A 24,615-nucleotide genomic window follows, 5' to 3' on the forward strand; every position below is an offset into this window, starting at 1 on the left:
AGCTGGGAGGCCAAACAAAAGATGAGGTCACCGCTCCTCATGCTTGCTCAGGTTCTTTGTCTTCTCCTCCCCAGGTAGCTTCAACTTGAAAAAAGACAAAGGGAAAAAACCCCGAAACAAATCCAGCAGCAATGACCTTAATGGTGTCAATACTGTTTAGGTCTCCAATTTATTCCTTGCACAGTAGCTGAGTCATGCTGTGATGGAAATCAGTTTCATTTTTGGTGTAAGGAGTTTAGTGTGCTGATCAGAGTAGGGTGCGTTTATGCTGTGCTTTTGTCTTAGAAGTCCTGCTGGGAGCTGTGAGCATTTTGGCATTTCCTATGAGCTAATTTCAGTGCAATTTTTATCACTGCAATAGGTGAGCTCCTGGGTATTCATCACTGTAAAAAATTACGTTATTTAACTAGGAGCCCATGCATTTTAGGAACTTAAGTTTAAACTCACTTTTAAAAATCATGGCTCAGTTTAACATGAAGCAATCTTTGAATAGCCTTGGTCTTTGAAAAAATGAATGTAGTAGTGAAGGTGAACTGGGGGTTGTTATATGCTGCTCCAAGTTACCCTTGATCAGGTTCTAGTAGGAAATGAAGGTGAAAAGGGAGAAGGGGGAGTCTGTGTGTTGCTGACAGCTCTTCTGTTCCAGTTACTGACGCTAGAGCAGTGGACTGTGTGCTGGCTCAGGTCACCTGCTTAGCCTGGTGGTTAGTGCAGCAGTTTGAGGGATACTGAGATAACTTTTGAAATAATTGGATATCATTGACAGGTCTAGAAATCATCTGGAAAGCTCTGAGGACAGAATTGATTTCTGCAGTGGTCATCCTTACTCCCTATTGCATACTGCATTGAAGTGGTTTTTGTGAGTGTGGTTTTTTTTTGCCTGTGTTTTTTTTTTTTTTTGCTTATTTTTTTCTTTATTTTATGTTTTATAAGAAAAGCACCTAATGAAAGTCTTTGAAGTCATTCAGATAATACTCATGATAGAACTATTTCTAAATCTTTTCCAGAGCCACATAAAGTCAGTGACGAGATGTGGTAATTTTTAAGGGTACCAGTTAATCTGTTTCTATTTTTCTTTAGTAAACCTTATTAACCAGGATTTAAATAGTTTCAGAAAATAGTGCCAAGTGTCTGTAGATTAAACTAGTTTTCCTCAGATTCCTGATTTAGCTGGGACGTAAAACCAACTTAAAATTAGATTATTACGTTGTTCATGCAAATGCATTCAAGCTGTATTTTGGACCATACATTAACTGCGCACAGTGTGTCACTATTTGTTAACTGTGGGTGTTGCATGAGCATTTTTTTAGGTGAAAGTCCATTGTTGGCAAAGGCAGTTCACAGTCATCCTCCCAGAGCATCTGAACTACACTGAGTTGTAATCTTCATCCATGTTCCTATCTCTATACTAAAATCCTCTTCCAGTACTTTAAAATTTTAGTTTAAGGATAAACCATTGTGTTTTCCAATGAACAAAGCATGAAACCCTGCCAGGTGGTGGTATATGGGGGGCTTAGGCAGAAGAGGATGTTTGTTCAGAGCCAAATTTAGGGAGTTTGAAGTTTCATGGCAGATTCTCCATTATTGGTTTTGAGGCCTGTAAATATGATTCTCAATGTTTGCAGACAGATCCTTGCAGTAAACCAAACAGTTAAGAAACAGAACAGTGATTTTTCTTTTTGCATAGGTTTAATGGTTCACTCAGTAGAAACTAGAGCACTTCTCTCAAGTGCCCACTTCACATTAGCTTCCATCAGAAAAGGTGCTCCAGTCACTTCTCAAATCAACAGCATCAGCAGGGCTCTTGGAGAACTAGGAGGCAAATATGCCTGGACCATGGAATGGTAAAAGGGTAGCCCCAGTTTCCCTACTCTGCCAGCTGGAAACCTCTGCTTGGAATATTGCAGATAAATGTGAGTTTTCCCATGGGCAAGAGAGCTTTCCCTCCAGGCGCTGCCCCAGGCTACTTGTACAAAGGGAGGAAAAAGGCAGTGGGTTTGTATTTAGGGGTGTGTATTGGTGCTCTGCAGCAACTGCCTGTGTGCTAATATTCTCCAGCAGTGGGTGTAAGCTCGTGTGCCCTAGCTTTTGAAGGCAAACTGCCTCATCCTTACTGTAAGGAAAGCGCGCACAGCCAGACTGCTTGCATGAGGTTGCTCTGACACCATGCCATGTCTGCCTCACTGAGAATGATTTCTGAAGCCTTGAAGGGCTTTTGCTCCTCTTGGCTCCTGTAGCTGAAATATAAGAACACTTGCTCTTAACTTCACTAGCCATAGTGAAGTGCCTAAAGGATATTGTGATGTGTTTGACCCACCTGTCTTTAGGTGTGATCTTTATTTGGTGTAGAAGTCACGTAGTTCATATACTCTGCATCATATTGGTTCCTTTTGAAGGACTGTTAAAATTGAGTTGGGTGTGGATATCATGTGAACAGGGAAAAGGGCTTCATAAAATTTTGCTAGCCCAAAGGTTGAGAAAAGTTAAACCTTTATCTTAAAAATAAAGGTAAACCAGGGAAGGTGAAAGAGACAACTTGGTGGAAAAAAAAAAAGCTGGTGAAGGAAGGAGAGACAAAATGAGGCTGAAGAACTTATATCATCAGTTGTTTTTCCACATTTCTGCAAATATCACGCTTATGTAGCTTTTATTGCTTTGCTAACAGTGCTGTTCAAGGATTAGCCTTTCACCTTGAGTCCTTTTTCTTCATTTTCTTTAAATTGGGTCAACCTTCAGCTGGCAGCAGTGGCTCCCTTTAGGATATGAAATGGCTAACTTTTTTACAGTGCAGTAGTAGCATCAGGGATAAGGGTCTAGCAAAGTTTTTGAGAGTGTTCTTCAAACTAATTCTTAGTTTCTCGTGCTACAGATAAAAACTTTAATTTGGGTTTCCGTTTTAAGTTGCTTTTAATATCTTTGTGATCTGATCAAGGAGAACCTGCGGATGAAGCACTGTATAGACAGGTAGGAAAAGCCTCACGCTCACAGGCCCTCGTTCTCATGGGTGACTTCAACCACCCTGACATCTGTTGGAATGACGGTACGGCCCCGCACAAGCAATCCAGAAGGTTCCTCGATTGTGTGGAAGACAACTTCCTTCTGCAAGTAACAGAGGAGCCGACAAGGAGAGGTGCCATGCTTGACCTCGTGCTCACCAACGGGGAAGGGCTCATTGGAAATGTGATGCTCCAGGGCAGCCTTGGATGCAGCGACCACGAGATGGTTGAATTTGAGATCCTCAGGACAGTGAGAAGAGCATGCAGCAAGCTCACTGCCCTGGACTTCACGAGAGCAGACTTTGGCCTCTTCAGGAACCTGCTTAGTAAGGTTCCATGGGATATAGCCCTAGAGGGCAGGGGGGCCCAAGACACTTGGTTGATAGTGAAGGATCACCTGCTACAAGCTCAGGAGTGTTGCATCCCAACCAGAAGGAAGTGCAGCAGGAGGGCCAGGAGACCTCCTTGGATGGATAAGGAGCTCCTGAGGAAAATTCAAATGAAAAAAGAGGCTTATAAAAGGTGTAAGCAAGGACAGGCGGCCTGGGAAGAGTACAGGGATGTTGTCCAGGAAGCTAGGGACCAGGTTAGGAAAGCTAAGGCCCAGTTAGAACTGAACTTGGCTAGGGATATTAAGGATAACAGGAAGGGATTCTACAGGTACACAGCAAGTAAAAAACAGACTAGGGAGAATGTAGGCCCCCTCAGGAAGCTCTCGGGTGAACTAGCTACACAGGATTTGGAGAAGGCTGAGGTTCTGAATGACTTCTTTGCCTCAGTCTTCACTGGCAAAGGCCCTGACCACACCACCCAAGTCTTGGAAGACAGACACAGGGACTGTGAGAATGAAGACCTTGGGCCCACTGTAAGAGAGGAACTGGTTTGAGACCATCTTAAAAATCTGAATGTGCACAAGTCCATGGGTCCTGATGAAATCCATCCGCGGGTCCTGAAGGAGCTGGTGAATGAAGTTGCTAAGCCGCTGGCCATCGTATTTGAAAAATCATGGCAGTCAGGTGAAGTTCTTGATGACCAGAAAAGGGAAATATAACCCCCATTTTCAAGAAGGGGAAAATGGATGACCCGGGGAATTACAGAGCAGTCAGCCTCACCTCTGTGCCTGGCAAAATCTTGGAGCAGATTCTCCTGGAAGGCATGCTAAGGCACATGAAAATCAACAAGGTGCTTGGTGACAGCCAGCATGGCTTCACTAAGGGCAAATCCTGCCTGACCAATTTGGTGGCCTTTTATGGTGGGGCTACAGAACTGATGGACAGCGGTAAAGCAGTTGATGTCATCTACCTGGATTTGTGCAAAGCGTTCGACACTGTCCCACACGACATCCTTGTCTCTAAATTGGAGACATCAATTTGATGAATGGAGCACTCGGTGGATAAAGAACTGACTGGATGGCCGCACACAAAGAGTTGTGGTCAATGGCTCAATGTCCAAGGGAGACCAGTAACAAGTGGTGTCCCTCGGGGATCTGTGTTTGGACCAGTCTTCTTTAACATCTTCATCTCTGACATGGACAGTGGGATTGAGTGCGCCCTCAGCAAGTTTGCCGATGACACCAAGCTGTGTGGTTTGGTTGATACGCTGGAGGGAAGGAATGCCATCCAGAGGGACCTTGGCACACTTGTAAGGCAGGCTGATGCTAACCTGATGAAGTTTAACCATGCCAAGTGCAAGGTCCTACACCTGGGTCAGAGCAATCCCAGGCACAGCTACAGGCTGGGCAAAGAGATTCAGAGCAGCCCTGCAGAGAAGGACTTGGGGATGCTGGTCGATGAGAAAATGAATATGAGCCGGCAGTGTGTGCTTGCAGCCCAGAAAGCCAACCATATCCTGGGCTGCATCAAAAGGAGCGTGACCAGCAGGTCAAAGGAGGTGATCCTGCCCCTTTATTCTGCTCTTGTGAGACCTCACTTGGAGTATTGTGTGCAGTTCTGGTGTCCTCAACATAAAAAGGACATGGAACCGTTGGAACAAGTCCAGAGGAGGGCCACGAGGATGATCAGGGGACTGGAGCACCTCCCTCATGAAGATAGGCTGAGAAAGTTGGGGCTGTTCAGCCTGGAGAAGAGAAGGCTGCATGGAGACCTCATAGCAGGCTTCCAGTATCTGAAGGGGGCCTATAGGGATGCTGGGGATGGACTCTTCATTAGGGACTGTAGTGATAGGACAAGGGGTAATGGGTTCAAACTTAAACAGGGGAAGTTTAGGTTGGATATAAGGAGGAAATTCTTTCCTGTTAGGGCGGTGAGGCACTGGAATGGGTTGCCCAGGGAGGTTGTGAATGCTCCATCCCTGGCAGTGTTCAAGACGAGGTTGGATGATGCTTTGGGTAATATGGTTTAGTGTCAGGTGTCCCTGCCCATGGCAGGGGGGTTGGAACATGATGATCTTAAGATTCTTTCCAACCCTAAGTATTCTATGATTCTATGATCTTTTCAGACTTGAATATCTTCTTTGTCACTGATTCTTTCTTCCCTTGTTCCCCTTTTATCATTCATTAATTAATTTCCTTTTCTGTCTTATTTTGATTTTGAGTCAGGCATGTATTATAAAGCACTGGATTATATTTAGAAGGTACTGTACCTCTGGAGTAAGAAATCTCATTATGCTTGTGGGATATTATCCCATTTCAAGTCACTTGATATAACTTGTCCTAGGCCTGCATAATGCCTGATATCATGGCAAAAGGTTATATCTTTTAGTGTTTGGATTGTTGGCCATAGTGAACTCTCTAGTTTCAAACACGTACCAAATAAAATACCAATAGCTTCTTAATGTCCACCTGCCTTTGCTGTAGCACACCAGAGGCAAACAGCTATGTGGTAAAATATCATGTAGAACATTAGCTGGAAAACAGTTCTGGATATTCTTTACTGCTTCTGACACCAGAATTTCAAGCCCTGCCCAGTCCTCAGAAGGATAATGTTACTTGGACTCTGTCAAATTTGGGATCCTTTGAGGCCTGAAACAGTGTTTATTCTTCTGTACCCCAGACCTGATTTTAGTAAGGGAATGATGTTGACCAGTGACACTGAATTAGGTGGGGAAATATTGTCTGTGCTCTGACACTGGGGGGAGGGGAAAAAAAGAAGTTTCATTTGTGAGCCAAATTACTGCTGTTGCATGTATAATGCAGCAGAACTTGTGCAGCACTTGCTGCCTCCTCTGGTGTGGAGAGGGAAGGCTGCCCAGAGCGAGGGTGTGATGGTGTGGGAGGAAGCCAATGTGGTTGTTAACAGTGGGAAAGCTGGAAGGGTGTAATTGGAAACATGAAGACTGTGGGGTTTTCCTGTGGAATTCCATGGAACTATGAGACAGTCTTGGCTGGTGTTCTTTCTTAGCAGTGCAGCTGCTGATGGTGCCAGAGGACTGTTTAAAACAAAACCCAAGTTGGAGATGAAGACTTGAAATACCTTGGGTTAACTGTAAGAAAGTCCCTGTGCTTTTCATATGGAGAAGAGAAACCTGGGCTGTTGACTGACACAATAGAGCTGAAAGACATCATGTTTTGCTTTTTGAAGAATTTGTCTGTGCTTCTTAATACACGCCAGGATGTCCAGTAGGTTGTTTAAATTTGAAAGTATGACTTGCACCACTGTTGAAGCAAATATTGGCTTGGCTGATGTCCATCACTACACTAGGCCATCCTATTCCTTTAGTCACTTGAAAGGGATGAATAAAGAGAAAGACAAGTACTGCATTAGCAGGCAAAATTTTCTTTCTTACTGTTCAGGAACTTGCACTCCAGTATGTGATTATGATGTAAAAAAGTATATGCAACAAAAACCAACCAACAAAAACCAAACAAAAAAGCCCCAAGCAACAAAAAAACCCCAAACACCAACAAACAAACCAGTATGCAAGAAAAAAACATTTTCAGGTGTTTTGCTTGAATCTTCTAAAGGGGAATATTTGCCATTAAAACTAATCACTGAGCTAAAGGACAGAGGGGATTTCATGATCTTAAACCTGACTGATACTGGAATTTTGGCTATTGGAATTCTGGATATTGAAAAATAGACAGATAGGCTGTAGGGTAACATCAGGAAATTTGGATCAACTGAAGAATTCTCAAGTTCTGAAAGGCTGTTTATAAAATAAAAATATTGACAAGTCTTTTATAGTTCACTGATTAGAACTCATATCTATTGGCATTATATTGCTAGAGATGAGTTTGCTTGTGTTACTTAAAATGCTTGGAACTGGTTTGCTTTAAGATGTTGTAAAGAGCTATTTTACATTTTGCTAGAAGGAAGTGGGGGAAAACATCTTGGTCATTAGAAGCAGTTTCCAATCTCTGAAATGGGTATTTGGGTATCTTTTTTTGTTCTCTGAAGTACATAATTAATATTTTTAACCCAACAATTCTCAATCTCTGTGAAAACAAAGGACTTTGAAAGCCTATGTGTAATGCTCAGGTGTATCTAAAACAAACTTACGTGTATTGCTGCATTTGTGTTGTACACAAATGCACATGGCAATCGGGGTGTTCCAGGCCCAGCATTATTTGCTGACTGATAGTTAAAAACAGACCAGCTTTCAAAAGGAAAGAATGATTTGTACAGACTGTCCTCAGCCCAGCAAGGCACATGAGTAAGTTTCTAGGGGGAAAGGGTGTGAACTGGTCTTGTGACTTCAATGCAATTAGTTTAGTTCCTTAACTTATGTACAATGTTGATCAGTTTGTTGAAGATAGTCCTAATGCGGTTAATATGAACAAGTTTGAGCTCTTAACACAGCAACGTAAGTGTTTGCTTACAATGGCTCCTGCTTTCAGTGAGGTTAAACAATGTTGCACTTCTCTGTGAAAGTTATCACAGCTCCCTGACATTTCTAGTACAACATCTTTTTTGGACTGGCTCTGTGTATAGCCAGAATTCATTTTGCTGCTTCCAACTTTAGCCAAATGTTCTCTGCAGTTCAGTATGACATTTCAGTTATTACTTCAGAAACCTGAAAGGTTTAGCAATATTGCAGATTTCCATCTTTCCTAACATTTTGGTCTTCCTACTGAGGATGCAGTCACTACATTTTGACAACATATTTTACATTTCATTTTCTGTGCAGTGTTTTATTAGATTAACTTGGATAGGAAGAATGGCTTCACATTTATCATGAGTGACTTGCACATTCAGTCAAACACTGTGTGATATTGAGTAGTTTAAATCTCCAGTGTATGAACTGTAAATTAACATTAAAGGCCTCTCTTAACATCCATTACTCTGTTTAAACAGTCAAGCAGAATTATTAGTTACAAGTAATTTCTTCTTGAATACAAATATATCATCTGTTCTAATGCTGTCTTAACTCTTGATCTGCATGTTATGAAGAGAATATCCTGAAATTAGGAAATGGCAGGGCTTAATACTGTAATGGATAATTGAGACTTATTGCCATTTAGTACAAGTTTCAAGTTTGCTTGCAACTCAAGTTACTAATTTTACTAAGAGTTAATGATACTGTGCTTGCTGAGCACAGTCCCAGAGGCTAAATACCCATCCTGCTGGGACTATTGATTCAACGTTTTCATAGTCTTAGCATAAAAATCTGACCTGTGGAGATGTTAAGGATGCACTCTTCTGTTGCAAGGGGTGACTTTCTTTACTCAGTAAAGTAGCCCTTTTAGGCATCCAGGTACAAGAGTGTGGGGAGTATTCACTACAGAGTTTTTTTTCTTTTGATACACAGAGAATTTCAGACCCCAGGGCTTTCCATTTATCACATTGCCCAAGTGTGAGTATCTTGGACATAGGCACAGTAAATAAATCAGCAAAAAACCCACAGAGTATGCTACAGGACACATTTCAGAGTGGAATCTAAAAGCAGAACTGTTACTGAAGAGCTTGTCATTTCCAGTTCATGTAGCAGCTGTGAAAAACATCTTAGCTTCTTCATAATACTGCAGCAGTTTATTGATTTGCACTATAAGTACTAGGATCTCTGCTTCATAAGGAGCTTAGGAAGCCCAGTGACATGCACGCAATACTTCTGAAGATTGAAAGGGGAAACTATGGCTACTGAAATCTGTACTGTTCGCACCCATCCATGATAATACCTTCTCACTGTTTTGCTACATACTCGCCCCACCGCGGCATGTCTCTACCTGCTTCTCCTGCTTCCTGTTACCTTTGCTGACTCTTACTGCATGCTGCAACTTGCACAGTACTATACAGTAAAACCTTACCTCCTCATCCACTCTCCATCCCTTCTTGCAACCTGCTGTGCATATTTTTCCAACCTCATGTAGCTAAACAAGGCAAATTAGGGAGCTGGAAATTCATTAGTTCTTTTCAGAACTTTTGATCATGCCTGAATATTACTTGTTTTAAGCTACATGGGGATTAAGATTGTTTGAAGTAACTTGATTACTGTTTAGGGAAAATGAAATGCCAGTTTAAGCTTATGATCTTTTGTAACAGCATATAGAACTTCAGCATTCAAATTTATACTTAAAACAGCTGTTATAGAGTCATATTTAACCAGAAATTATTTAGCCTGGGGGAAAAAAAATGACTAAAACTTGATTATATTTAAGTTTGTATTTCAGTTTCCATCTGTGGCAAAATCAAGACCTATTCAGCTTGATTTTTATTCTTATAGATTTCAAATGTCTTGCTTATTGTCTTTATATATTAAAAATGACCTTATTTTAAAATTCTTCATATTTTAACTTTCTTAGTAGGAACATTATCATGCACAGCTAGTTGAAACTTCTGCAGTGAAAAAAGGCACATGTTCTAGTAACAGAAGTGTGGCTTTGTCCCTGTATTTGCACTGCTTATTTGATCTGTGCAAAAGCTGATCTGTGTTACTGCTTAATAATGGCATATGACAGCTGGCTGTATGTAATGGTAGATCAGTTGTTATAATTAATACATCTACACCTAAGCTATCCTTGTTTTTCTATATCTAATGCTCACTGTACTCATCACTAGTGTGATACTAAGTGCCCTGCATAGATAGATAGACAAACATCCATGGAGCAGACAGTCTCGGATATAGCTGTTTTGCAGAAATATTTGATGAGAAACAACTCTCCTCAAGCAATAAAACGTGAAGCAGTTGACTGCTTAAATCAAAGTATACATTTGAAGTGATCTTAAAAAAACAATAAAATTTTTCCCAGCATGTAAGCTTCCTGTGCTGTGAGGCTGTCATGCCAAATGTCTTGTGGAATAACTGCTGTATAAATAGTGGTCATGCCCATTCTCTGCAGCCATAAAAGAGCGTCTGTTGCTGATTACGTAGACTTCAATGTCTTCTACTATCAATATCCACTTTGTGGCAGTCTGGTGCAACCCTAGCTAAATTAGGCTATCAGGTGTATTTAGAAAGCAAATGTTGGTCTGTCAGGAAAAGTCTATGCTGTAAGCTTGAATGAGCTTAACCTGTCAAGACTGAGGTGCTGCAATGCATGTTTTAAATATTTTTAGTTCACATACTCATTGGACAAAGACTCTTCTGCTTCTTCATTATAACTGTAATAGCTACTATATTAGTAGCTGTCTGTGGATCTGTTTAGGAACAGCTGTAAAAGCGCTGTCATCATGTGAGAATGAAGATGTTAGGAAGATCTTTGTTCCAGCTGACTAAAGTCTACAAGTAACATTCAGAGGTCTGCGTACGTGTGAGGGGCATGATACAGTCAAGCACTGAGACAAGACTGTAAAGAATTTAGTGGGCTGGTAATGCCTGCATCTTCTTATCAAAACCTGCTGCAGTTGGAAAGCTTGCGTCTTGCTGTAGGTACAGGGATGATGATAAACCTTCACCTGGGGGGAGCAGGTATTTAGTTGGTAAAATTTAATTTTTCTTTGAGTTTTGTGCTTTGTACATTTTCTAGCTTCATGTTCACATAACAGCATCCCTCATTTTTTTTTTGTTTTAGTCTTATTTCTTGTGATTAACATTACACTGTTTATGCTAATGGATTCATCTGGGGTTGATGTGCAGTGTGTTCAAGCTGGAGTTTGTACCCTCCTAATCCTAGGTCTCCTTCATGAATATCTTCCTTGCCTGTAGCCTGGGTAGAACCTGTTCTGTCCCACACTGGCATGTGAGCAGACGATTCATAGTTTTCAGTCAATTCATCATTATTTATGATATAATCTGTGTCATCATCCTTCAGTTGATCCTGCATTCAAACAAAAAAAAAATCAGTGGAAGCAAGACTCTTGAGGAGGAATTTTGTTAACGCTTAAATAGAGAACAATTCTAAAGCAATTCCACTTTCATCTCATTGTTTGCTTATTTTTTCAGGTATTAATTTACCACCTTGATGTTGATTTAAAATGAACAATTGCTTACCATATTCTGTTTTCCAGCAGTGTTGAGAAACATAATCTACTCTTCAGATCTTAAAGATATAATTTCAGTGCTAAAATATCACTCATGCGGCCAATGCTTTAAGCACCTGACTGAATTATTTTCAACATGTCACTCATGTTTGAATCTCTTGAGGTATTAGTGGACATTCTTGAAAACGTAGCACTGTACCTTCTGAGGCCTCTTATCCATGACACTGAAGAGATTGTGTAATGATGAGCCTTGAAAGTAATAGGCTTTGGAAAAGGGAGTTTACCAAAGGGTTCTGTTGAGGATGTCAGGGTTTAGATTACACCTTAAATAAAATTAAGCAAACTGAGTACTTACACCATATGCACTGGGGCTGGTCAGAAGCCTGGCAACAGGATTACACCATTCAGGTAATGTCGTTGTAAGTGGTGGACCAGCATGGGTTAAGATAGGTTTTAAGTATCTGTAAAGTTTGTTAAAGAATATTTCTTATAGAAATATTGTTACTAACATGTTTTTCTAGTACACAAATAAATCCCTTTTTAAATAAGGGCATTGTCTAACTGAATGGAAAGAAAAAATACCATCTCTTTACCCATCCATTACTGCATATCTTCACTTGTCATCAGAGTTGTCTAATGTTTTTCAGTAACAACAAACAAACCCGCACACCAAACCAAGCAAAAAACCCACTCCTCATCATGCTCAAAACCAAACCCCCAACCACAAAACAAACTCCCAAATATTTCGATGCTCAAAGTGTGTTACATTCTGAAGGCTATTGGAATGGCTGAAGGGTGATGTGTTGTGGAATACGTAAATGCAGTAGGAAGTGGAAGAGTGGAAACGTGTACTAAATTATCCTGTTTACTGTTATCATCTATTGTTTGCTGTAAGTGTTTAACAGGAAACAAATTAAGATGCAACTGTATCAGTTGCTTTATGTAAGAACAGTAGTGAACACTTTCTGAAACATACTCAGCCTTTTGTAAAATCAATGCATTTTTCTTCAGTAGGCAAAGTATATTTTGGCTAATAAGTTTATTGCTGAGAGTGTGTATAAGTTATGCGCATCTCTGGCTTTTCTGCGTTCAATGTATTTATTTAACACTTGATGTGTCAATACTTCTTTCTATAAAATTATGTTACTATGTTAGGAACAGGCTTTAAGCTATTGTCTTGCACCAATATTTTAATCCAAAAGTCCTTTATTGAGATAAAAGAAAAACCTGCTCATCTTTAACCATTATATCATCCTCATATCTGTCAGTAATTACTTTCCCATGATTCCCTCAAGTTGGCTTACCTTCTCTGCTTTTTTACTTGCAAAATAATTTTCAATGTTCTTAGGAAGCAAGTCTGTCAGCTATTTTTGCTATTAAGGAAAATTTGCTTTATTGATGGCTGTCCTGCTTTCTCTCCCCTGCTCCTTTCTCTTGCTTGCTTTCTTGCGCTTTCTCCCTCATGCTTTCTCTCTGCCTCCTTAAAGAAGGAGGGAACAAATGTAAAACTGAGCAGTGGTTAGAGCTCTGCATCAATACTGTAGAAATACTGAGTAACTAACAGTGAGTCTTAACCATACCTGTGTCTCCTTTTCTTTACTGGTTGTTTATGGTATCACTGTTTTACTCAAAGTACAAATTCTGTATTCTGAGAAATGCCATGTACAATATATATCCTTATGATCTTGGTTACAGATTGAAAGGCTAAACAACTTGCTCTGCTATCCTCTGTGTTACAGCCATGTAAGTTCTATAGTATCTGGTGTGGTTCTACAGTATTTGTGCATTTTTAATTTTTTTTTTTAACTGAATCTGTCAGAAAATTGTGCATTTCCTTTGTCCAAGGTCTCATACTGAGTTAGTGTGAATTAAAATAAAATGTTGTAATACTTTAATTTAAATTATTATCAGAGTGATGATCAGGGTGGAATCTCATTAGGTCAAATTGTAATTGGAAAGTTTAGAGCCTCTTGCTTCTGAAAGAATAAAATCAAACCAAAAAATCCTTTTCTGATCAACTCCTAATTTTATTTGAAACCTCTGAAGTGCCAAACAGTTAATAACTGTTATTAAAAGCTATATATGAAAGCTGTCATAATTTTTGTTTTCAGCATTTGGTAAAAACATACTTTCATTTCTGGTTTTGTAATTAGGAGCCTAATTTCAGATTTTTAATTTTTGGAAATCTTGTCTTTGTTAGTACAAACAACCTGGATTGTTTGAACTGAGTTGTCAGATCCAGCCTGAAAAATACAGGCTTGTAATGGAAGCTTTGTATGATTATACTGAATTCCATCTGCTCTGTTCTTTTATTCTCTTCCAGAACAAGTAACTGAAGATGAATATTCCTCTACTCTTTCTCCTTTACCCTGATGATCTCGGGGATAGGTCTTAAGCTAAGCTGCTTTATAACTTTGTAGTGAGCTTTTCCACCTCACAGTAAAAATTTGAGTCCTGTTTTCCTCCCACATTTGCATGGAGGCCAGCACTAGATCAGATAGGAATAAGGTGTGCATTCTGAAACAGGCAGTCTACTTAGCCACCACAGTAGTCTTCAGATTTTTTGAGGCACCTCTACTTTTAGTGCATCTGGTGTGCTTAATTTGTTGCCATATGTGTAACACTGGTGTTCTTGAATGATGGCTTTATTTTGGGTCCTCTAATTCCCCTTTTTCTGCATGTACTCTAACACATTCATCGTGTTGTCCATGCTTCTGCTTTGAGGCCTCTTGGGATGCAGTTTAAAGTGAAGACAATTTTCTTGTGCTTATTGCAATACTTCTGATTCTGTAATAAATTATTTATCTCTTTATTCCTTACTTAACTAGCTACTATTCAGCCTGCTATAAAGGGGCTTAAATTCCACTGCCTATTTTTCATTGTTTTAATAACCTATGCTGTAAATGTTTCCTCCTTATTGTTGACACAGTTGCTTTATAGTATTACAGGTATAATCACATCATTCAGTGCAGCATGAAAAAAATCCTAATCCATGTGCAGTCCTGGCATTTCAAAAGTATATCAGACTTGGGTCTATAGCATTTTAAGGCTGGCAAGAAGTCTTATCACACTCCAGCTGCTCTAGTTGCACCTCCCAGCATCGCCATGGAGAAATTATTTAAATAGTGAAATAGAAAAAGGTAAATTTTACATTAAGGCTGCTTTAAAAATTGGAGGAGACTAAGTATAAACCTCAGCATAACTCATAAATTACTGCTGAGGTAAACTCATGCCTTCGTAAATCATGGATAGGGAAAAGATAGCACAAATATATTTCATCAGTCATCCCACTTTTAGATTTGCACTTCATGCTTCCCTCGGCCAAGCAGCCCATCTGCATAGCTCAGCTTCTACACTATGTAATATACTGTTAAACATTAATATTATAAAGGTGGTATCTTCTAGTTGTGGCTTAAGCTCAGACAGCAACTAAGTACCATGCAGCTGCTTACTTTGCCCTTTCTTCCGGTGGGATGGGGAAGAGAACTGGAAAATAGGTAAAACCCTGTGGGTTGAGATGAGAACAGTTTTTAGTAAGTGTGAAATAAGTAAAATATATTATAAATAGAAGGAAATAGAAAGGAAGCAATAAATCCTGACACCTTCCCCCTTTCCCCCCCCGCAAAAGGCCCAATCCAAAACAACAAACCCCTAACAAACAAAAAATCCCAAAACACAGGTGATGCACAATACAATTGCTCACTACCCACTGACCAATACCAAGCCAGACTCAAGCAGTTATCAGTCCTTCCCAGCTAACTCCCTGCAGTTTTATATACTGGGCATGGTGTGCTCTGGGATGGAATATCACTTTGGGTAGTTTGGGTCAACTAGCCTGTCTCTGCCGCCTCCTGGCTTCCTTTGCCTCCTCCTCACTTGTGGAGCCTGAGAGGCTGAAGAGTCTTTGGTGAGGGTAGGTGCTACTTAGCAAAAACTAAAACATCTCTGTAATATCAACATTATTCTCACACTAAAGCAAGAAGCATCATTGTATCAGCTGAGAGAAAAATGAACTCTAACCCAGCCAAAACCAGGACACTTCTAGGTTGGGAAACTGAATTCAAGATGCCTGTATATGCACATGTATAGAATTTTAGCTAGTTTGCAGTACTGGCATATTAGTATGCCATACTTTCTTAATCAAATAACAATTTTCCCATTGATTCACCATATCTGCAGTCTTCCACTCCCAGTTCACGTGCTCAGAAATGTTTACTCTGGGTCCTCTCATTGATATTTGAACATCCCTTTGTCCAGCCAGGTTGTCTTCCCTTGCCACTAGCTAGGTACAGCTCCTCTCCCATCCTGTCTCACTGACATCAGACTCAACACGTAAATCTGTCTACCCCTTCCGTGTATAGCTTCAATCTCTTTTGGGTTTGATTCCATATGATGTTCTCTTCTCTCTTGCCCAGCAATAAGCAAAGAAGGCAATGCCATCGTAGACAAGACAGCTGGCAAGTGTCTGAGCAACGTAGCTTAGCTGAATCACAGGCAGGTTGTCTGATGGGGCTGATGAGGCTGAGCAATTCATAGAGGGGCTGTGGAAGGGTACAGCATGTTCAATAGCAACAGGACCTTCAGAATCTAGCTCTTGAAAATAAGTTTTCTTTTTTGGTTTTTTTTTTTCTTAAGTGTACAAATAGCCAAATTTTCAAAGTTTCACAGTGTGATCTAGTTTAGGCTAAATGGCAAAAGGCATCTCCAGGGTTGAATATGAGGGTTTTTTCCTCTAAGTGTAATGTGTTTAACAATAATCCAATTGTCTGAAACCTCTGTGATGGGAACTTTCCAGGCTTTTCAAGTATTGGGTAATATTGGTGAGAAACACTACTGACACTAGCCATATTGCAGAAGATTTAGGATTTCCATTATGCAGGAAATTTTGAGATTTCAAAATAGTTTTTGTGGCATGTCAGAATGGAAAAATCGGAATCTCAAAATTTCTGTTCTTATAGCCAATAATCATCAATTACTGCACTGTTGGTAAAAATCAGTATTTATCCTTTTGCTAAAATGGCACTAGCATGTTCAAATAGAAAAAAAAATATTCTGGCAGAAACATTGTGGTTATTTTGAGTCAGACCTAAAGGAGGTTCACTTTTCTGTGTTGGAGGAACTGATTCCTAATCCAGCTGTGGCTCTGCTGAGGAGTATAATAGTAAGAGAAATAACTTGCAGCTGAGGGGATGGGGACAGACAAAACCCAATGACAAACACCCCACAACAACAACAACAAAAACCCCAAAAGCAAACACCTGTCACACCCCCCACCAAAGCAGACGATGTGGCCACTCTTAGAAATATGTATAGCAGCTCTGCTTCAACTCAGAGCCCTGTATTGGCCCAGGAGGTGTTTGCCTTTTGCCTCATTGCATAATAGGGGCTCTGTAACTCAAGGTAATCCCATCCTCCCTTCCTGCCAATTTGTTCATGCTATTATATTTACTGTTACATATAGTGTTTTTTTTTCCAGAGACTATATTCCTATTTCAAACTGTGCTATAAATACACATTTGTTAAAAATACATTATTTAATATTCTATTGCTAGGTGTGATGTTTCTGCTGTAGGCATAAGAGGTACATTTCACCATTCCCAGGATCTTTTGTGGCATTTTTCTTAAGATTTCTTGAGTTTTGCAGCTTTTTATTTTAAAGTGTCCCTTTCATGAGTCTTTTTATTGAAGTCTGAGTCTGTTATTTTTTTTTATGAGTTTCATATTACTCTTTGTACATAAGAAATGCATCAAAGAAAAGATGTCACTTCTATTTGTCTCTTAAAAAGAAGGGTTATGGTATTAGCTATGTGATAGTCTAAAGAGCAAACACTGCCATTTTATGATCTGGCTAAGTCTTGCACGTGACTGACCTCTGCTAACAGCTGACTGAGATTATTTGGTGAGTTTATACAACAGCTTGTGTGTATGACTGAGCTGGTAAGGCACAGAGACATCTCCAGGTTTTAAGTGCATGCACAGCAGAATAAAATTGCCCCTAAAAGGAGATTATTTTCAAGGGGACTCTCTTCCTGACTTGCACAAGAGTGGGTGTTATTTTTTCATATAACATGGAATTTTCTTCAGAAGGTGGGGAGTGATCAGCGTTGACTGGCTGAAGAGTGCAGGCATGGTTATATTAGATTTGGTAGAATAACAGGTATGCTATTGTAAGGACCATAACGTCTAAAGTCTCTTAACATATAATCTAATCTGTCCTATGGAAAAAGCTGAAAGGTAATACTAAATCTGGTATAAATGATATTTTGAATTGTAGTTGTTACTAGTAAATTCTGCTCTAGTTGCTTGTGGCTTTTTTCTCTTTTTATGGAGTGGATAAAAAAAGAAAAAAAATCCTGCTACCATGTAACTTAAATACGAAACACCCAAGGATAAATGGAATCATACTGTAGTCCTGCAAATTCAAATCATCAGGTCTTCTTCCACTTCCCCTGTTTTTGAGATTCATTCTCTCTGTGTTTGGTTTTTTCATGTCTGAGACTGGGGAGAGTGGATGAAAATCAGTGGTAATAAGAGCAAGTTCAATGCATCCTTAGCAAAGCCTGTCTGACTGTCAGATTCTTGAGCCAGATGTTATGTCAGACCCAAAAAACTAACTGGCTTTTATGTGGAATATGGCTAAAAATTTGCTGCTTTCAACTTCGAAACTGGAAGCATTGTAGAGATGTGGGCAAAATGGAGGAAGTTAAAAGAACTGATCTTGGTCAGATCTTTGTATACATAAGTAGCTGCAGAGAAGTGGCTTGTTCTCTAGTATGTTCTGAGTAAAATGTCTGGGGTATCTACAGACCACGGTCTTCTAGTTGTGAGCTCACTGACGCAGAGAGGAAAATTGAGCTATCTTCCTGAAGTTATTTGAAGTCTATTATGTCCCAAATACAACATCTCCATGAAAAGAAAAAATCTGAGGCATAAATGGAGACTTGGTTATATAATTTGATGAGTGGTTAATGAAGGTACTCTTGAAAATGGAAGTATAGGGGAAGCAAAAAGGATAGAAGAATACTCACATAAGTTTCAAAATGAGTATATGAACAGGCACTAATGTCAGACAAATTAATGTCAAAGAGCTTTGGAGGATGCAGGCTATGCGAGGCAGCTGAAGTGAAAATACCTCCCTGACAACAGTTGTATAATAACAAGAAAATGACCATCTACTGAACAAATAAAACCCCAACCAAAATGCAACCACCAACAACAATAAAAATACACCACCAGAGACACATGAGTCAGCTACACACACAGTGAAGACAGAAGACTGAGGTACTAGTTGGCATTGATAACAGGCATGTGACTTTTCAGAAGTATGTGTGTTACTCAAGGTTGATATCACTAGTAGGAGTAATCTCCCCTATCTTCAGACAACTTATAGTAGGATACCTGAAAGAAATCTAGTCTACCAGTCTTACTTGTCCATCAGTAGACAAATGGCCAAATGCCAAGGCAGTTATTCTTATCTTGCAGTGCTGGAGTTAACTGAAAGGAATTGAAACTGGGATGAGTTAATTTCCCTTTATTTTGACTATAGAAGAGGCTGAACAACTAGATAAGTCTTAGATGGCTAATAATTAAGTATCTAAAATTTGGTGAAATTAATCTAATTTCAGGACATAAGAAAGTAGGACCCCTGAAGCAAAATATAAGAAACCAAACACATCCTCCTTCATGCCAAGGAAACTAGGAGTGTATGAAAGGCATCCACTTTCATAATTAAGAAATACTGTATTAAATGTATTTAGAAGAAAAAAAAATAAAAGAATATGTTAACTTCTGTGTAATACTTATGGCATCAAAGCCAGCAACAGAAACAAGAACTTTTAAAATCATTAAGTTTGTGAAAACCTGAATGACCATGGAGTTAATAAAAAGAAATTTCACCTCAGAAAACTTTTAAAGATTTCCTGGCATGTTTGAAGGCATAGAAAATTTTTCAGGACATTGCAAAACTGGCCTACCCATAGCTTGGCAATAGGGTTTCTTTTCCTGCAGAAAATGAACTTCTGCATGTGGTACATCTTTAGCATGATTACAAAATTGGAGATGCCATTGGCATTAGTAAGCTAAAGTATAGCATTAGAAAGGATGAACACTGGTGTGACCTGGCTGTGCATAGACCCTTAAGGCCTTTAAAAAAAGACTCTGATGCCAGCTGCCTGAGATGAGATCACTTTCAAGCTCTTCACGTGAAGTGTATTCATTGTATAAAATGCTTCAGCCCTGGTACTGGCACAAAGAATGAACGTAGAAGAGCAAGGTAGGGATTTCTGCATTCCCTGTGGAAGATTGTTTCATGAGCGTCCTTGGCATCACCATCTGCCTGAGGAACATTTCAGAAAACAGATGTGTGAAGAACAAGGACTGGCAGCAGTTATACACCTTGCTAATGACAGTCTAATACCAGTGGCACCACAAATCTAATAATTTGCAAGATGCAGGGATAGTAGACTTTAAAGATTAAATGCAATGAAGAACATGTACAAATAATTTTTGATCAGATGAATTACTTCAATCACATCACAGAGGAAGAGAGAAAAAGTCTGAACCAAATAAAGTGAAAGCTATAAAGCTTTTAAAAACATCTCATCAATAAATCATATCAGGTACAATGAAATTGCAGCTACTAAGACAGGTGCTGAGAATTGCAATGGTTGCAGAGTCTCTACCCTCGGAGAGGAGCACCAGGAGGATGGGGAAAGGAGTGGATAGTGAGAAAGTAATGTGACCAGGACTTTCCAAACAAGAAGGGCATCATTTGGCTCAAACTAAAAATACTACAGTGAAAGCTAAGCAATAAAATGGCTGCTACAACTTTGTAAGTAACGGCTGGAGTAATATTCTTGCTACAGCCCTCTGGTGACATGGATTGAGAGTTAAAGCCAGTGCACAAAATTATACTGAAATAGGAAAATAATTTTTGGCATTTTTCAGAAAGTTAGATATTTAATCATTATATAGGTACAACTGCACAGTAACAGTTAAAATAGTTCACAGATCTGTAGAGACTGTTTTTGACAAATCTACAGCTTCTGCATTGCAAATAATCAGAGGATGCTCTCCGTTATAAAGGTGCATATGATCCCCTATGAGAAAATCCTGTAAGGAACTACTGTTGCACAATTTTGTTGAAGGATGAGCTATGAAATTGGAGGAAGGCTTGGATAAACAATGTGCCTTCTGATGATTTCAAAGATGCTAACAAAATCAAAGAAACAAAAGTGATAATTCACTGAATCTTTTAGGAGAGAAAAATAAAGGTCAGCTGTGTAAAAAATAACAGAATCTCTCTTCCTCTATTGGTAGACTATAGAATAAAGCATAAATAAGAAGATGGGTGTCATGCCAGAAAAGAGAACAGTAGCTCTAAAGAAAATGAATTCTGAAAGGTTTTTTGAGGACTGGTTGGTACAGTAGTGAAGATAGACCAGAGAGCTGTACTCTTGGCCCAGTATCAGTGTACAAACAGATGTGTATCCCTATAGAACATAAAACTAGGGAGCCAAGGTGACTTGTGCTGGGTGAAGCCCGTGACAAAGCTGCCAACAACAGGGTAACATATATAATGTGTTCATGAAAATATATTATTGCTTATTTGTACAGCTGTGAGAAACAATGCTTATTTTAGATATGGAAGTAGGTTCAAAACCTGTGACAAGATCAGGATGTGGTTTAGCACTTTTGCAGAAGAGTGTTTTACTCAGTAATGTACTGTACCAGTTAAGTAATGAGTAAGAGGTGCTGGGGGTGACTTAAAAAAAAAGCAGTCTCTTAATCTCCCTATGATGAGCTGAGCCTCTGAGAGAAGGATATCTTTAGTAAAGCTTTGTTAATAGAAAGCTTGTTTAGTTTAATATATGCTCTAAGAATCACTACTCCTGTGAGTGGATTGGTCCAAAGATTATGTCTTCAGATTCACCAGCAGTTTTTTCCAGTGTAACCCATGTTACAAGCACAGTTAGCTAGCTGGATAAAGTTAGATGTCCTAATAGGTTTGTGAAGAAAGCACATCAAGAAGTGGAGGGCTCAGTGTTGAGGAAATGAAGACATTGCACCCGAACAGGCTCCACTGTAATCCAAAGAAAGCAGCCTTCTGGCAAGGCAGATCTTTCCTTCTGTAAAGATATCTTAAACCAGAGGAAGACTAGTTAGTATGTAAATTTCAATGCAAAGAGCAATTGAGGATAATCAACTATGGCAGATATCCTAGGGAAAAAGAAACTACTAAACAAGGATAACAGCAGCTTTTGTACTGCTAGGAGTGAAATAAATGTGAGGTATTTATCCTAACATTACAGTTTAAAATTCCAAATAGGTAAACTGGGATATTTTGTTTAGGAGCAGTAGCAGATTAAAGTAACAGTACAGAGACTACATACTGAAAGAGATCAAACTGACTTTGATCAGCAGTGAAGTTTATCAAATATAAAACAAATAGGAAAAGCTAGCACTAACCTCCTAGTTAGGATAGTTCAACTCACTGTCCCGTCACCATATTAGTCTGGAGGGTTGTAACTGTCTGCACAAAACTCTTTCCTGAGTGCCTGTAAATGCTACAAAGAAGCACGCTCAGTGAGGACAGCGTGCTGTCATGGAGAAAGTTGAAGATACGTGATGTTGGAGGGTGGGTGAGTAGGGCGTTAACAAGACAGATTTCTGCAAATGTGACAAATGACTTTTATGGCTGATTAGAAATATAGTTGTGCAAATGTGGAAAAATAATTTTTTTACTAGAGTGAAGGTATGAAGGGGATAAATCTTTGCAAAGCTATGGTATTCCAGATAAGAAGCTGCAAGGAGTATTTCTAAGCTTTTCTCCTGTTTTACTACATTTTTAAAAGAATGTGGGACCTTAATAAAATTAAAGGGCACTCACTTTCAGGCAAGCAGAAAGATGTATGATTTTTAAAGCAGGTATTCAAGGTGCAACAATCATTGCCTGAAGAAATCATGGAGCCTGTGATAAAAATCTGATACTGTTAACACAATTATAGCTGTGCGAGGTAAGGCAACAGGGGTGTCAGATATTAGGCCCTTGGGAGAGATGGGAGGATTCCCCCCCTTTTTTTCTGTACAACCCCAGGAGAGGTAATTTGAGGATTTTATTTCTTCCATCTACTGCTAGAACATCAGCATGATGGTAAATAATAGATCTGCTGCAGTAGGAGGAAACCTGTGCTCTGCTGATGTTGTCATTGCTGTGTTTGGCTAAAATATAAAATACTTTCATAATTCTTTCTAATGGATTATTTCACATGTTATTAGAGAAGTTGCAGGTCAGGCACCAGTTTCAGAAAGTTTAAGCCAGTTTCTTTAAGCTTGCCTACCTCACATCTAACAGTTTGTTTCCAGTGAAAAATTCTGAAAACAGATTAAGAAAGCTATTTTTGATTTAAGTTGGCACCATTCTCTTCTATTTATTGGCACAATATACTGTGCACATGTACCAATGCTGGCACTGACTCAAATACAAGCAATAATAGAGGTGGGGAAAAGTACAGTGCAGCATGAATGAGCATGAGATTTTCTCATTCTCTGTGTTCCATTAGATGGAGAGGTCAGCTATTGGGGTTCTTGTCACAAGTTACTCATAATACAAATGCCAGCTGTACTGTACATCAGCAAGTGTAGCTGCTCCATGAATGTGATTTTGTTAAGAAACATATTCATGGAGATCACTGCTTTTCTTTTCCTTTCCCATTTCTGGCAACAACTCCACTCAACTCCCAATCCAGATCTGATTTAAAAACTATTTGCTGCCCAGATTTCACACTAATGGCTAGTTTCAAAATATCTCCACATTTTAGTTGATTTGTATTCAAAAGCCTAACTCTTTGTGAAGTTATGCTCAATTTATTTCCTTTTTTCACAGCTTTTTTTCCCCACATAAAATTTGCTTAGTTTTTTTTGTTTGTTTGTTTGTTTTTTGTTTGTTTTTTCCCAGAGGTACAGCCTATTCTGATTCAGTGAACTTAAAAAACTATTGCTTGGCTGTTGATGACAGGTTTTAGAGGGGTCAGTAGAAAATCTGATATTTGGTAACTTCACCACTGTGAAATCTCTGATGATAAAACATGTGGATGATGCAGGACTACATCATGAGGACATAACAGTCATGTACACATACCTTGTACACGTTTCCTAGTAAACTGGTCTCATTAAAACATATTTCCTATAATTATACTCCTGAAAATCAATAAACAAGGAGGGCAAGTTTCCCTGCAGTGCTTGTGGGTTGTAGTGCCATGACTTCTCATGAGCTCTGAGGGAAGTGATGCATGCAAACTGTAAGTAGACAACAAAAGTGGTGTGCCAGTGCTTCTGTATTAGATATTAGTGAGGTCAGTTCTGGAATACCATGCCCAGTGTGGTGGTGGTCCTTGTTTTAAACTGGTTTCCAAGAAGCTAGAAAGGATATAAGAAAGCAGGAGCCCTCTCATTCTTCCCAGAAAATACTAAAAATAAAGGAAAATGTAAAACAGTTATTTAATGAACTTTTGAATTTTTTTTCATGAAAAAATGCAAGATACTGGAATGTTTATTTTTAAAAGATAAATGCAGGCTATAAGCTAAATCTGTGCTAAAAGACACAAACCAGATGTTTTAACAGTGACTAAGCACTGGAATATATTCCTAAGGGAAGCAATGAACTCTCCATTGCTGGTATCTTCTCATCAGGAATGGATGCTTTTCTAATTTCTGGTATCCTTTAGATCACACAAGTTTCTGAAATCAATGCAAGATGAAATTTAAGTCTGATGTCCCAGAGTTCAGACTTGATAGTTTAAAAGGCCCTGTGCAGCCTCAAATTTAAATTTTATGAATTCAGTGAATTATCACCTTAGAAGCTTTTTTACACTAGGAAAATCATAGAAGTGCTCACTGAAGTTATTTCCCTCTGGAACTATAGTTGGCTTAATATATAAGAAATATTTAAGCTTTAAACATCTCTCTTTTTGTATTTATTTTCCTAATTTTAAGTGACTGGTTATCCTAGGTTATACCTGTGTGACTATACTTGCTAAACCCTGCCTTTCTACTTGCTTAGCTCTGCTTTATTTAGCTTGCTAATATTCTGTGGAAGCACAGCATCTAAGCTCCTTGTTCTCTACAAGTGGAATAAGTATTCAGGCTCTTGAATGAGTTTTACAATGCTGTATTAGCTTTTTTCTCGATTATTTTTATTAGCTTCAAGTTTGTCAATAACAGACTACAGAGGGCACTTAACTCATTTAGCATCTTGAGAACATTGCTGTGTGCAAGGTATTTAGATTTAAAGAAATACTGGTGAT

General features: G+C 39.1%; 1 protein-coding gene across 5 annotated transcripts in view; it reads right to left on the reverse strand.

Moving 5' to 3' along the window:
- Positions 1 to 7,570: 7,570 nt before the first annotated feature.
- The window catches only part of SLC9A9 (solute carrier family 9 member A9), a 199,422-nt gene continuing 182,377 nt past the window's right edge, over positions 7,571 to 24,615 (reverse strand). For all 5 annotated transcript variants that reach the window (XM_061365289.1, XM_061365290.1, XM_061365291.1 and 2 more), the window contains 2 exons: positions 11,667 to 11,772; positions 7,571 to 11,148 (listed from right to left, as the gene is read on the reverse strand). In XM_061365289.1, the coding sequence (XP_061221273.1) occupies positions 10,933 to 11,148; positions 11,667 to 11,772 (322 nt within the window). In that variant the 3' untranslated portion in view covers positions 7,571 to 10,932. The remainder of the gene's footprint in view (positions 11,149 to 11,666; positions 11,773 to 24,615) is intronic.

This window comes from Neopsephotus bourkii, unplaced genomic scaffold (assembly GCF_033783945.1).
Source record: "Neopsephotus bourkii isolate Nb327-2 ecotype Australia unplaced genomic scaffold, CSIRO-AGI_Nbou_v1 NB_1279, whole genome shotgun sequence".
Taxonomy (NCBI): Eukaryota; Metazoa; Chordata; class Aves; order Psittaciformes; family Psittacidae; genus Neopsephotus; species Neopsephotus bourkii.